The sequence below is a fragment of the Lasiodiplodia theobromae genome (genome assembly GCF_012971845.1).
Source record: "Lasiodiplodia theobromae strain AM2As chromosome Unknown scaffold_12, whole genome shotgun sequence".
Lineage (NCBI taxonomy): Eukaryota > Fungi > Ascomycota > Dothideomycetes > Botryosphaeriales > Botryosphaeriaceae > Lasiodiplodia > Lasiodiplodia theobromae.
The window spans coordinates 563372-578066 of record NW_023336322.1 but is presented as its reverse complement, the minus strand read 5'-3'; the positions used below and the strand labels follow the sequence as shown (position 1 = coordinate 578066).

The 14695-nt window shown below is 52.6% G+C and overlaps 4 protein-coding genes across 4 annotated transcripts; 2 read left to right on the top strand and 2 right to left on the bottom strand.

The window, feature by feature from the left end:
* Positions 1–4399: 4399 nt before the first annotated feature.
* LTHEOB_4622 (Ankyrin repeat protein) lies at positions 4400–5221 on the top strand (the record flags this gene model as incomplete). Its single annotated transcript, XM_035513677.1, has 1 exon — positions 4400–5221. The coding sequence occupies one exon, from the start codon at positions 4400–4402 to the stop codon at positions 5219–5221; it is 822 nt and encodes a 273-aa protein (XP_035374671.1).
* Positions 5222–7965: 2744 nt separating this feature from the next.
* Positions 7966–8442, top strand: LTHEOB_4621 (uncharacterized protein; the record flags this gene model as incomplete). The annotated part of the gene is made up of 1 exon (XM_035513676.1): positions 7966–8442. One exon carries the CDS (start codon positions 7966–7968, stop codon positions 8440–8442), a length of 477 nt encoding a protein of 158 aa, XP_035374670.1.
* Positions 8443–8539: 97 nt separating this feature from the next.
* On the bottom strand, positions 8540–9526 carry LTHEOB_4620 (Heterokaryon incompatibility protein; the record flags this gene model as incomplete). Its single annotated transcript, XM_035513675.1, has 1 exon — positions 8540–9526. One exon carries the CDS (start codon positions 9524–9526, stop codon positions 8540–8542), a length of 987 nt encoding a protein of 328 aa, XP_035374669.1.
* A 1812-nt stretch (positions 9527–11338) lies between these two features.
* Positions 11339–14540, bottom strand: LTHEOB_4619 (Glycerol-3-phosphate acyltransferase; the record flags this gene model as incomplete). Its single annotated transcript, XM_035513673.1, has 6 exons — positions 11339–12392; positions 12498–13040; positions 13107–13251; positions 13310–13420; positions 13494–13712; positions 13937–14540. The coding sequence occupies 6 exons, from the start codon at positions 14538–14540 to the stop codon at positions 11339–11341; spliced, it is 2676 nt and encodes an 891-aa protein (XP_035374668.1).
* Between the last annotated feature and the right edge of the window lie 155 nt (positions 14541–14695).

Below are 14695 nucleotides of genomic sequence, written 5' to 3'. Positions count from 1 at the left end.
AAGCAATGCCGTGCTTGCGCGTCCGTCCTGCATGCTTTCGCGGCCTTGCTGCACGTCGGCGGAAGCGAGTCTTAATATCTCTTTGCTGTAGAACACCTCTCCTCCAGACTTGCACATTCTGCTTCCGCATTAGCCGAGCGTGTGGTTTCCGTCTCGCTCACCGACGCCATTTGCCCGGCCAGGAAGAACCGAACATATTGCAGCGATGGATGCAAGGGTTACTGACGAAGATGGCAAGATGGACACGTGCCTTTCGCACATGGAATGCATTCTGATTTTAGAACGAGCCGAACGGGCATAGCCTCTCATCACATTGGCGACACAACGTGAGGGTTGGGGCGTAAGACGGAGGACGACGGTCGCTTCATTGCACTTCCAAGAGAAATGGGTACACCCAAAAAGAGGAGAAAAGGAAAAAAGTAGGCAAAAGTCCGCCACCACAGAAAACTTCGCATTTTGTCCATAATTTACAAGCAGGCACGAAACCCTCCTCGATCTACATCCTGATTAATCCACGCCGCAGAATCACAAATCTTACCCCCATCCACCGGCAACGCGAACCCGCCGTCCGTCTCGTATCCAGTCTGAACCCGAAGCACGCCGGGCCAGTCGGTGTCGAACGTGTTTTGCGCCACCACATGACGTTTTTCACACGCTGCTGTGCGTTCGCCTCGTGGAGGATCTTCTGCGAGCTTTTAGTGTCATCGTTTACGACTTACAGCCCCTCATGGGGGCGTTGTCGGATGATTTCAAGATCCGAGTACTCAGGACGCATTTCGGTTTTTTAGGCAAGGCTTGAGGGGAAACAACGGTATGCCTGTGCCACACCGCACCAGAGCGACCCTGTTCGTATCTCAAAAACGGCTTCTAAAAACTGCAACTGCGCCTGTCTGTTCTTCTGGGGATATCCAAAACACGCACGCCCTGATTGGTCATGTGTCATGGGACATGCAAGGGCTGAAGTGGCACAGATGGTTCAGAGATCCTTTGCAACCTAGCTAAAGCCATACTTTGTCATTTCTTCCGGCTCCCAGAAGGTTCGAAGCAAATGCCATGCCATTGTGCTATTTTGCATTATTTCTTTCCAAAATTCTCATATGGCGCTATCCTCCATATACCCTCCTTTCACGTCTCATTAGTTGCAGTCCTCCACATATCACATCTTCCACGGTCATGGTTCGAAAAGTATGGGTCAGCTAAATGACTCGATAGTGCGCTATCTTAAACACACATCACACAAGCGCAAGGCTGAAGGATCCAAAGGATTATTCATGACTGAGCAGACGGCGTGGACACAATTTTTGAAAACACGTCTTCCGCTTGATTACACGGCGAAAGACTCTCCCAGTGATCGCTTGCCATCTCTGTCGCTGTCCCACCCACTTGTTGTCGATTTCAAAGTAGTACAGCATCTCTTAATTTGCCGTACCATTCTCTGTACGCTTAAGCAGGCTCTAGCTCTGGCTCCGTGCTTTCTCCAGTTTTCACCCCTAAACAAGAGCACTAATTATCCTCATCTATAGTCTTGTTAGAACCAAAGGTTTACATCCAAAAGCAAATGCCACAAAGTGTCATTCTAGATTTACACTTACACAATCCTCAAGACATCTGACATAGGTATGATCATCCACCTGTCTCCCTCCCCTGCATTGTATGGTACACTCGTCGTAAGGGGGAGGTGGTATGACGGATGACCTGACAGCCGCTGCGAAGACGGCGATAGCGAGGATAGCAGGCTTCATGATGTAGTATAGAATTTGATGAGAGGTCGGTTGTAGATTTTAACGAGAGGTTAGTAAGGCTTGACGTAGAGTCTTTATAGGCGTTTTTGAAAATGGCTGTGCCAATCAGCAGTTGCGTGGATCCAGGCAAAACGCACAGTTACCGAGAAATCGTTGGTCCAACTCGTGAATCAGTGATTAAATTTGTTGTCGGGAAATATCTCACGGGCGCAATGGGTTTCCGTGTTAGCTTACCGGATTTTGCACTAGAGATGTACAGTGGTAGGAAAATCAAGAATTTGCACCTCAACGCAGGGTTCAGGGAGAATTTCATCCAATTCTGGTGGTTTGTAACGCTATTTCGGTAAGGCGTTCTTCTCTAATTGCTAAGCTTCGAGCGTCCACAGTACTAAGAGTACCATCTACCGCCGTCGCCCAGCCAAGCCCAGCCATTCCGAACACAAGGCCCTACTAGCCCCACGCGCCCCCGTAGCGTTCCGTACCGGCAGTAGGGAGACGAGGAGGCTATGCTTATTCCGAGCAGCAGACGCCCACCAACCGGCCTCCGGGCGGCAACACCGCGCGCCCCAGCAGGGCCGTTCTGTTTCGCATAGGTTTGCCGGAGAAATTGCCACTAAGCCTTATTTATTCCATTAGCTGTTCCGAATTTAGACGTACGACACATCTACCAATGAGCTGGTTGAATATACGCGCCGGACTTCTGCGTTCGCCCCACATTCTGCTTGTAAGCATCTGCTGTGCCGCCCCCTCATTTGTGTCAAATGTGCCATGGGTTTACAACTCATTCATATTGTGTTAATTCCCCAGCTCCTACATTCATGTCTACAATTCACCTTTTCTATCGAATTTCAAGACAGTCTGACGGAGTTAGTGGATTCCATGCTATTCGACTCCCTTCGTTGTTTGCTACCTTGTTTGCTACCTGCTTAGTCATCTGGCGCGTATATATACCACGCTGCCCCACAGATAGCTTATGGATCATTCTGCGCAACCATCACAGTCATGTAAGATATATCATTTACGCATAAGTGATATAGCTAATAGTCTAGGAAACGATCTGGGGTTTTTGAAGAAGACAACTCGGCGTCAAAAAGAGACCGGCAGGACGCAGACGCTGGTACCAAATTAGCCTTTAGACCCAGGCAACACAGTCCAGGTACGCTTGGTACTATATCAGCCTTTTTTGTCTATCGCTTACTTTTTTTAGACTCTGAAGAGATTGAGCGCAAAGAAATCCTTAGCTGGCTCACTTCAACCAGTCATGTAACAAAGCATACCAGTTGCTCTGCTCAATATCTCCAAGGCGCTGGCCAATGGTTTTTGACATCTCCTCATTTCAGTTCATGGCTCAGAGGGCGTGACAACGCCCTATTCTGTCCCGGACCTCCGGGATGTGGAAAGACCGTTTTGGCTTCGATCGCCATTGACTACCTCCAAGCGACACGGAAGAGCAAGGATACAAAGATTGCCTTCATATACTGCGAAGAACATCCGCGAAAGTATCAAAGCGCTTCCAGACTGCTTGCTGAGCTGCTGAAGCAGTTGGTCGAAGAAGACCCGTCGCTTCCGAAAGATGTCAAGAGGCTCTATGGGCAGTTTCCAGAAGTTTGGGAACTAACAAAAGCTCTTCGCTCCGTGGCGTCTCACTGCGAAAGGGTCTTTGTGGTGATAGATGGGATCGACAAGTGCTCGGATGGAGTCCGAAAACAACTCTTGGACTCCATAGAAGATTTACGGGGGGAATCCAACACAGCATTTCTGGTAACATCGCGTAGAGAACCATCCATTGAAAATCTCTTCGCAGGTTATTCCCGTCTAGACATCCAGTCTTCCGATGAAGACATCGGGGATTACGTGGACGAACAAATTTCAAAACGACTAGACTGGCTGAAACAACCAGAATTCAGAAAAAGGATCCGAGAAGTGCTTGCAGAGACTGCAAGCGGCATGTAAGTGGGCTTCCTAATATTTTCAAACATAATATACACCTAACATACTTTGATAGATTCCTCTCTGCACAACTATGTGTAGAGTTGCTCACTGATAAACTCACGCAAGAAGAGGTCGGAACTGAATTGAAATTCATCAAAAGCTTGCTTAGTCATGCAGGGGCATTCAGCCAGCTGTATTCCCGGCTATTAGACACAATTGACTGCGCCGGAGACAGGCAGCGAACTTGGGCCCACCGGCTTCTGGCCTGGGTATTCCACAGCGAACCTCCATTCACAGTCAAAGAATTACAGCACGCGCTAGCAATAAGAGAAGGCGACAAGGAGTTGTACAACGACCGCATGGTATCTATCGACAAGGTATCTACTTTCTGTGCTGGCTTGGTGTTTGTGGACCGGGAGAGTGGACTTGTGTATCCCGTGCACGATTCCGCCCGGGCATATTTTGCGGAAAGTCCACCGAGTTGGATGGCAGAAGCACGAATGGATCTCGCCCGCGCGTGCTTGGCGTATCTGCAACTCGACCGTCTTAGAGACGGACCAGCAGCAACCCTGGAAGAATATGAACAACGGCTGTCAGAGATGCCTTTGCTTTTTTACGCAGCCAACAACTGGGCTGGCCTTGCACTGGGTTTACATGAAGCTCTTCTCAGGCCAGCCGCTTCATTCCTTCTGGACAATGCACTCACGGCATCAGCTGGTCAGGTCATGTTCTCCGCGCGGAGCTTTGGCGGAAGGCAATATATGAAGAACTACACAATCAACCACGCACCACACGGCTGTCACATACTCGCTTTCTTTGGTCTGGCTGATCTACTCCGCCTGATACTGGACGAAACCAAGGGATCCTGGGATCTCATTGACGAGAAGAATTCAGAGGGCGAGACACCGCTCGCAATGGCTTCGATTCACGGGCATCCGGAAGTGGTAGAGCTACTCTTGAAAATCGAACGAGTCGACCCCAATACAAAAACGCCCAGGAATATGACACCTCTGCACCTTGCGGTGCTTCATGACAACCATTCAGTTGTCAAGGCGTTGCTGACCTCGAGGCGGGTGGACGCGAATTGCAGAGGTAGCCACGGAAACACGCCCCTCCACATAGCAATCGAGGATGAGAACAAAGCTCTCATCAGGCTGATGATCGACAACTTCAAGGACCGTATCAACTTTAATGCAACGGACCGAGCCCGTTACACAGCACTCCACAAGGCTGCAAAATGCGAGGACTCGGATATCATGAAAATGCTTTTCGAAGTGCTCAATGACCTCATTGATTTCAACGCTAAGGACATCGACGGATGGACTGCCCTTCACCATGCCTATTTCTACAAGCGTGTTGCTATACAGCAGTTTTTATACACACAGAAGGATGTGTTCGACACCAACGTCGCAGACTACAGCGGCTGGAATCCGCAATTGGATCCTGCAAATGAGAAATCATGGTACTACCGCACGAAAGGACTAAGTTACGAGGGAAGGAGAGGAAAGAGCCCACACCCTCTTGTTTACTATCTTCAAAATCCGTAAACAATCATATCCATCTTCTATTTCAAGAATTTGCACAATCCTTCAAGACCTCTCTGTGTTAAGGTTTGTTCAATCGCAGTATTCACTTTTCAACCTTAGCTCTCTGCTGCATTTAGGAGTGTAAGCAGTTGCTTATTATCATTGCACAGTTGTATAGCTATCCTATTGGAGGGGAATGTTCCTGATGCACTCAGCGATGTGAGGCTCTCGGCCGCTGCCGCACGGCGATTCCAATGAGGACTACTGCGGTAGTCGGCCTAGAAACACTGCGAGCGCGATGTCTAGGAGCTCGCTCGCGGAGGTCCGATCCCTCGCCCGCCGCGCCACGTCGTGTTCGCCACCAGCTGCGTGTATGGCGATGACATTGGTCTTTTTCGCGTTTGGGGCGGTAACGCGTCGGCGGGGCTTTGGGTTGGTGCAGGTGACACACGATTCATTGTGTTTGTCAGTCATGCTACGCATACGTAGATAGCGTGGAAGAGAAGGTTACTCGCACATGTGGATCAACAAAAATTATCCTACCACAAAATTGCGAGCCTGTGGCTCAACAAATGCCCTTGAAACTGTCAACGGGTAGGCGGACGTGGTCGCGATCCTCGTGCAGGCTCTCGATGAACATTTTGATCAAGTGTCATGGCGATCGGAAAACTAACGAGTAGGCCAATGAGAATGGGATAGGACTTAACTAGGAAGCGGGGTCGTCAGTGTGGCGGGCGGGGTATCTAGCGGCAGAGTGCATGAAGATTGTAGAGATGACTGGTTAACAATCGACTCTGCACGACATACTTAAACCCATATTGACCAGTTCTCTGGATGACAGTCAATTTCACAGTAGATATGAGCTACACGGGTGTCTGTACAACCTGTTAAACCCTCGGAAAAAGTTTTCCTTCCTTTACACGAAAATATTGGTTCGGAAACTTGCAGCAGGGAAGAGGGTCGACATTCGTTCCTATTTATCCGAGTCCAACCTGAATATGCATTTTTAGAATTTTGCGTTCGAGCAATCCATCAGTATCATAACCTCCATGTACTCAATCAAGGTTGCAACTATCTCTGACGACTATCACTCAGCGCCGGCGTGGCCTCGCATGAGAAGGGACATGATGCCTTCGGAACCAATATCATCTATTTGGACCACCTTTCCAACAGAATCATTTCGCGAGGGATCTCCCGGGGACATTCCCTTTGCAACAGAACCTTTTCCTGGAGTTATTTCTGCTGATTTAACTATTAAGGGTAAATTTCACTGCGAAGATTAAAGTGGCTTCTATAGTAACTGAAACTACAGCTCCCCACAGCATGACTACGACAATACATTCTACCTCTACACCCATCTTTACAACCACCCATACAATCATGATACCTCACTATAAGGCCACCTCTACAATCACAGTAACCCCTATCATTACGATATACCCTAGCTCCACAGAAACTCAACCTCGGAATCGTCCAACCAGCAGCGAGTCGCTGGTTTCAACCACAGTTACCACGAAATCGTCTGTAGGAGCTCTACCTGATCCCAGCTCCATCAAGACTGGACTTGCCATCATCACCGTCACCACATTGGACCACACTTATCTAATAACCCTCCAAAGGTCTACCAGCGCCTCATTGCCTACAGCGCCCTCAACATCAAATGACACTATTTCCACGACAGTTCCCGGCATCGATAGTAACGCAACGACAGAACACAAAAACGCGACAAGGATTGCCCTCGGTGTCAGTATCCCCCTGAGTATGATCCTCATAGCATTGCTCCTCGCTGGCGCATATACTTGGGGGAAACGAACCAGCCGATCATTCAGGAATGCCCCAGAGGATGCACCAGCTCGGGAAGAAAAACAACAAGGCATGGAGACGCATGCATGGTCGCCGAAAGTGCCGCAAGAGTTAGCCACCGAGTTTAACTTCGCAGAAATGTTCGTGCCCGAGAAGCCTCAAGAGATGGCACATCAGACCCCTACCAAGTCTTTGGATAAAGAGGTGGTCGTGGACAATGCAGAAGGGGAGGGTAGTCAGACGGCGCAGCGTGGAATTGTAGAGGTATGTCTCAAAGGTCACAAACATCGCGTCGTTATACTGATCATACGGGGCAGGTATCGTAGGGGAGCAGGATTTACAAGAGCATTCACCCTCATTGACCAATGCTTGCCGTCTTGAGTTCATGGTGGAAGAATGCCGATTCAAGCTATCGCTAGTACTGTCTTGCGCACGGCTCTGGTGGTATGTTTATTGTGTCCTTCAAACCGTCGATAATTGGGTCCAGGTATGAGACTGCGGCGAGCTACAGGGCAACGATACTGCCACAACATCTAAATGGTAATGATCTGGTTTCGCTGTTGCCTAACTGCCCCTAGAAGTAAATCTTGATTCAGATACTTTTTGATTGGTTTATGTGCTGCGACTGCGCGAGGCTATGTGCGCGTCCGATGATCCTTGTCTGCACTGCCACAGAATCCTTCGACGACTCAGTTTCACACCCACCAATACCACAATCGAAGACCTGAACACAACGAACTACAAAAATAGCAAACACCCCTCATACGCGCAGCAGATCATGCCGATCACCGCAAGGCAAAAAGCCGGATCCGATATATAAAACACAAAGCACCCGCAACCCGCTGACCCCACAACACCAAAGCCCCAAACTTGCCCAGCGCAAACGACACCAACCCTCAGTCCAAGCGCCACTACACAACCTCATCCTCCGAGAACCACAACCAGGCCACCCACCCACCACCATGTCCCTCGCCTCCGCCGCCTCCTCGCTCGCATCCGAGCTCGCATCCAACATCTCCGCGCTCTCCGCCACGACGCCGCACACATCCGCCATCACGCGCACCTTCACTGACGAAGCGGGCTCGCCCAGCGTCATCAGCCTGAGCATGGTATCATCACCACCACCCGCCACGACCACCCCTGGCCCGGAGATCGCAACCGTCGCTGTGTACGGCGACGACTCGAGCGTGCTGACGTCGTACACGACGACGTTTCTGCCGCAAGGCACTGGTGCTGCTGCTGCTGCTGCTGCTGCTGGCGGTGGATGGGGTGGAAAGTTGGGGGAACTGGTGGGAGGGCGGGATGGGACGGCGGTTGCGGTTACGGTTTTCTTTGGTGTGCTGGTGTTTGCGAGGTTTATTGTTGGTGGGAGGGGTGCGGCTAGGCCGGCGGTGGGGGCAGCGGGGGCGCGGGGAGGAGAGGGGAGGGGTGGGCAGTGATGGCGGGTTCGAAGGGGGGTGGGGGGGTTTGCTAATGTTTTCAGACGGGAGATGAATGTATTGAATGCAACGAATTACAAAGCGATGCGCCTTTGGACTAAACAATTTCAAACGACTGTGGTGGAATCCCCATCTCATCAGCTTCTCCATTCATTATCCCATGGACGTAACACTCTCCGAGGAACTCATGTCTTCCCTTCCTTGCCTTCCGCAAAATGAACGGTGTTCTCCCTCCGAAAAGCACTACAACTTTATCACCGAGCCGTGTCGAACGGGGGCAAAGACCCATGTACCCCTTCTTTGTGACAAATATATTTCGGCCGTGCGTGACGGAGAACACTTGCGAACTGTACGCAACGAGATCCTTATACATGGCACTGTCGATGTCCTGCTCGCCGGGGCGAAGGAACCCGGCCCTCATCATTTCGACAGCATTGTCCCGATAGTATAGTTGGTAGCACTTCTCAAGATACGTCGGTGTCGCATCTTCAGGTACCATGTTCGCAGCAAGGGTGCGGTAGTACGCTGTTGCAACGTCCTCGCCTGTCGGGTAGCTCTTGAGGCTGAGGCCTATCTTCTCCCACATGCGGACACGCCTGGAAGACACGATGGTTATCTGGTCCGAGTAGCCAACCTTGTTGAAAAAGCCCTGCTGGAATCTGGCGAGCTTTGCGTTGTTCAACGGAACCAAGTGTTCTTGCCGAATGTTTGTGCGCGGGTTGCCAATGCGGGATACGGTGTCGACTTCCAGTCCCCGGATTCTCAAAGTACGGCTGTCTAAGGAAATCTCGAATTGGGGTGGATTTTCGGTAGGGCGGTATCGAGACAGGCTCAAAGGGGTTTCTCGGCGATAGGACGGCCAGTCTGGTACCCAGGTGGGTAGCTTTTGGCAGCCCTTCCAAGCAAGGTCGCCGTTGGAATTGAGGATTCCGATATCTCCTGATTCTAGAAGCTTTATCGTACTCTTGATGTAGAGGTCGTTGGCCGATATGGAATAGTCTGGTTGTATTCCAAGGGAATGCGAATCACTCGATAGACCCAGTAGGCCGTACACTTTATCTTCCCGCAGAGTAGATACGCTCATTCGAGTAGCGTCTAAAAGGAAGTGCAATGGCAAACCTGGCCGTCCTTCATCTACTCCGTGTGTGTAGTACCATCCGATTTCGTTGAGGAAAGAAACACTGGCCAGAGATAGCGGTCCGTGTATCAAGGAGAGAATATTGGTATTCGCCACACATTGCACAGCCAGTAAGATATCGTTCCAAGCGAGCTGCTCTCCTCCGATCAAAAATGTGGCCATGTTTGACATGATGACTTCCTGGATTATCCATACGCGGGAGAACCACGGCCGCGACAACAGTTTATCGAGAGCAAGCCACTCCTTGTCCCATGGGGCCGGCAGTCCGAACGATTCCATCTCGGTCTCTGTGACGGTGAGCCCTTCTCTTCGGTAATATGCCTCTTTCAAGGCATCGTTGGTGATTATGCTTTTGATCAAGGACACAGCGTCCGAACTGTCTTTCGATGCCTCTCCCAGCCAAACTACGACGTTACTGGCTCTGGAGTATATTTCTTTCATCATGGTTACTTGATGGTTCCGTTCTTCTATGTCGTCCTGATTGATGCAAATAGCATCGATCCATAAGATTCGGGTTTGGTCTGCATGACGAATCCGGTGAAGAGCGTGCCATAGATTTTCTGCCACGCCCATTCGGAGACCGTCGCACGAGATATAGAACTGCGGATCCGGACGTCCCCAGGTATAGGATAGAGCTTCATAGGGCGGTGCTTGATGCAGCGCATGGGTCGACATGGAACATATTATCGGTGAGTTTAACTTCCCGGGCTCGAGATGGAGAAAGCGAAGAGTTGCTCTTTCGGGTAGTTGAGTATGTTCAAACTTAGTCCTACTTCTAATACGTCTACATTAGACCTCAGAACCTACAAGGCAAGTCTAAAGCTTACTGGAATTGTGGGTATTCAGGCAAGGGCTTCAGCTCTTTGTCCCAGTCATATAACGTGTGTCGAAACTGCAGATTGAAACGGCGCCTCCTTTGTTCCCTGTAACAATGTCAGCATGTAAATACTCTTTGCTCGGGTTTCCCAATTACTCTGTTCTTAGCTTGTATGACGGTGGGAAGAGTGGCGCTATTTGTGTCCTTAACTGATGAAAAAGAAAGAAGAAATGGACGTGAATCTCCCACCAGTGAATGGTAGGGACGATCGCTCGATAAAGCGCCTGATCAAGACGTCGCAACAAGCCTTGGCCCTCAGAAGGTCCCTGCGAGGACTGCATGGCTGCAATTTGGTTCTTCCCCGCCTTTTGAGATGGAGCTGTGATGGTTTGAAAGAGGCGGTCTAAATATAACCTGTTAGTTTCGGCCCCAGACCGCCACGTGGTAATGAAGCCAGCAAGTGTTGAATTTATTATGAGTATCGTTTTAAATAATTATAGAATGATTAAAAGTTGAAGAGGAAATGTTATTGGATTTCTACCATAAGCATTCCTGGAAGAAGGCGTTGCAGCGCGCCTTAAAGATCACGTGATCATTTAGCGTAATGGCACAAACTGCTGGTGTTTACCCAGCAAAGACTCATCGAAGAAGTAGGATAGGAGTTAGACCAATCAGACCAACAGAGAAGCAGGGAAGGCGTCGAGCGATGCTGGAATTGCACGCTTATATTTGCCTCCAAAAAGTCAATAGCGAAGTGCAAGCAGATATCTTTGCCTCTACCATAGCTCAGCATCTTCGCGCTACCTCTTCCCACAAAACACAAGAAAGATTCCGACATGCGACCTCCAACGCCCATAAAAAAAAGGAAAGTATGAACAGCCATATCCCACCCACATCATCCACCCCCAAGACCCTCTTTTTAAGAACGAAGCCACCTCCCCCTACAACCTCGCCCTCGTCTGAATACTCTTCCTCCGCCTCTTCCTCCTCTCCGACTCCGCCACCGCCGCCGCCTCCTCCTCGGCCCTCTCCAACGCCTCCCCCTTCTGCTTCGCCGACACGCCCACCTCGGCCACCTTCGCTCCCTCCAACACCTTCGTACTCCCCGCCACCGCGCCATCCACAAACAACTGCGCCCCCACCTTCTCGACCAAGCCCAACACCCTCCCGACCACCGTCTTCCCATCCCTCCGATTCTTCCCCTCACGACGGCTCTGGCTGATCATCTCCGCGAAATCCCACAGACGGCCTTTGGGCAGGATGTGCCCGGTGGCCGGGTCGCGCAAGGGCACCCAGTCGTCGGCGAGGCGGAGGGTGGGCGGGACGCGGCTGTCGCGCGAGCGGGAGACGGCGATGATGCCGTCTTCCTCGAAGCGGGTGTAGGCGTTTTTGAGGGTTTCTTTGTTGACGGCTTCGAAGTAGGAGAGGTCGCCCTGGTGGTAGAGGGTTTTGCCGAGGAGCTGGGCGCGGTCCTGGACTTTCTTTTGGTCGAGCCAGGGGTTGTTGTTGTTGGTGGTCGTCGTAGCGGTGGTATCTTTGGTTTTGGATTTCTCGGGAGGTGGTGGTGTGAGCATCATCAAGCTCACGGCGCCAAGCCAGCTGGCCTCGACGAAGGGCCAGATCATGAAGCAGTAGAAGTCGTAGTTCTCGCGGCCGCGCTCGCGCTCCTCGTCGCTCAGCTCGACCCATTGCACGGGAGCGCCTTCTTGCTCGTTGGCGTCCTCGCGCTCCACCCGCGTGACCTTGATGACGCGGTCGGCCTCGAGCGAGCGCAGCGTCTTGTCCAGGTTGGTGGCCAGGCCCTCGGTCGGGAAGATGAACTCGCCGCGGAAGAGCTGCGACAGGAATGCCACTTGCTCATACAGGTCGGCGTACGAGATGCGCTGGTGCGAGGGCGCGCCGCCTTGCTTGACGCGCGTGTACATGGCGGCCGAGACGAGGGCCGGGAGGATGAAGAGGTGGATCGTCATGTTGCGGTAGAAGGAGAGTTGGAAGCTGCATCATCAATCGTGTCAGTACTGATTCTCCGTGGGCCAAAGAAAACGTAGACGAAAGCACCCCTCTCGTCCACAGAGAGCGGAGGGCAACGAGACAACTCACCGATCAACAGCATAAAACGTCTCCTCCGGCAACCCAGCCACGGACCCCACCAGCCCGGGCCCCAGCACATCCAACGCCCTCTCAACCACATACTCCGTCGGCGCGCCCCCAAAATGCGCCACCCTCCCCCCGGCATTCCTCACCCGCTCCCCCAGCCACTCCACCCTCCGCACCAACTCGCTCTTCCCCACCCCGCGCCCACGCAGCGTCAACAGCACCGTGCCGACCAGCGCCGTCGGCATGACGACCGACACGGCATTGATTTCCGACAGCACGCGGTAGCCGAGGGTGCGCAGCAGGCGCAGACGGAACTCCTTGTTCTCGGCCTCGGACCCGTTGCTGCCGTTGGGCGCGGGGCCGATGGATGGAGGCAGGCGCGAGGCGCGGGCCTGCTGCGCGTTGATGAAGCTGCGCAGCGACCAGGGTTCGGCGAAGCGCACGTCGACGCGGCCGAGCTTGAGGGAGAGGACGGACGAGGCGGAGAGGAAGTCGCGCAGGTTTTCTTTCGGCTTGGGTTGGCCGAGGAGCTCGGAGATGTACGAGCTGGAAGGGGGGTTATTAGTTTTGCTGGGGTGATGTAAAAAGAGGGAGAGACGGAAGGTGGCTTACTCTACTTCGATGACCTTGTCGTATTGGGTGCTGACGGGGCAGATGATGGCGTCGTCGACGCGGCCGGACAGTACGCTGTCTAGGAGGAAGCTGAGGATGCCGAATTTGGGAGGGAGAAGCTTTCCGGTTCGTGATCGGCCGCCCTCTGATGGTGAAGAGTCAGCCAGGGAACTCGCAGAGGGTTGCGGCCAGGACAAACGTACCAACGAAGCATTCAAAGTTATAGCCATGTGTCAAAAGAGCATCCATGTACGATTGCACAACAGCTTGATACAACTGGTCATCTCCAAAACTTCTGCGGATCCAGAAAGCGCCTGATCGAGATGTCAGTGCTCATTCCTTTTGGTAACATATAGCCATAGTCTGCTAGAAGCTTAGCGAACCTACCAGCATGCTGCAGGAACTGTCCGACAAGCGGAAAGTTCAGATTGTCACCCGCGACGACTGTGGGCAGCGCCAGGCCCAACCGATAGCAGATGAGTTGTAATGAGACGTAGTCGACATGTGAGCGGTGACAAGGAAGAAAAATGATGCTGTGTTTATCTCTCTCCGCCTTCTCGGCGACAGCGCGTAACCGGAGGACTTCTTCGGAATTGACGTGGATGCCTATGAAACGGTAAGCATAAATTCAACGAAGAGCAATAAACGCGATGGCCCGAACAACGGAAAGGGAGGGAGGAAGGGATGTGAACCAGAGCCACGCCAGCCATCCGCCCCAACCCAAACACAGCGCAAGTCGAACTTGAACCCACCTTGATGATACGCCCTCGTCAAAATCTGCGCGCACAGATAGTACGCCCCGCGAATAAACCGCTTACTCTCCATCTTACAAATCATATCGTCCGTCATCCCCTCCACCACCTCCTCCAACTGCGTCTGCACCTCCCTCCTCCTCCTCTCCTTCTCCTTCGCGCCCCTCCTCCTCGCCTTTTCCCCACCACCCGTTTCTCTCGTCCCACCAAACCTCCCCTCCTCCCGATCCTCCACCTCAACCCGCTGCGCCGCCAACTCGCGTATCTTGGCCTTCAGCATCGGGTTCCCCGTCACGCGCGCCTTCATCTGCTCCGAGAAGCCGGCGTAGAAGACGGGCTGCCCCACGACGTTGTCGTAGCTGCGCCAGCCGTGGCCCGACACGTGCGACGAGAGTTCGCGCAGGAACTCGAAGGGCGCTTGGCGGAAGCGCGCGACGCCTTCGACCAAATTGTGGTCGGGCGACTCGTGTTGTTGTTGTGCTTGGAGCGATTGTGGGGTGTAGGGTTGCGTGCCGCTGGGGAGGAGCGAGGTGGTGGAGGAGGAGAGGTCGGGCGTTGTGCCTGTGAAGCCGGTGGGGTGCAGAGACACTTGGTCGCCGAGGATGGAGAGGTCGGGCGCGGAGGAGGCGTTGGGGGAGGCGGGTGGTTTGGGGCTGCTGCCGCCGCTGCCGCTGCGAGCCATTGTGGTGGGTGGGGTGGAGCTTGGGAGCTCTGGGGGGTTGGAGGTGCTGGGCGGAATGCGTTTGAGGGCTGTACGGTGTTCGGCGGTGGAGCGGAAGTAGGTTCGGTGCGGGCGCGGTGGTGACGTCCTAGCTCAGTGTATCGTTTCGTCTCGAG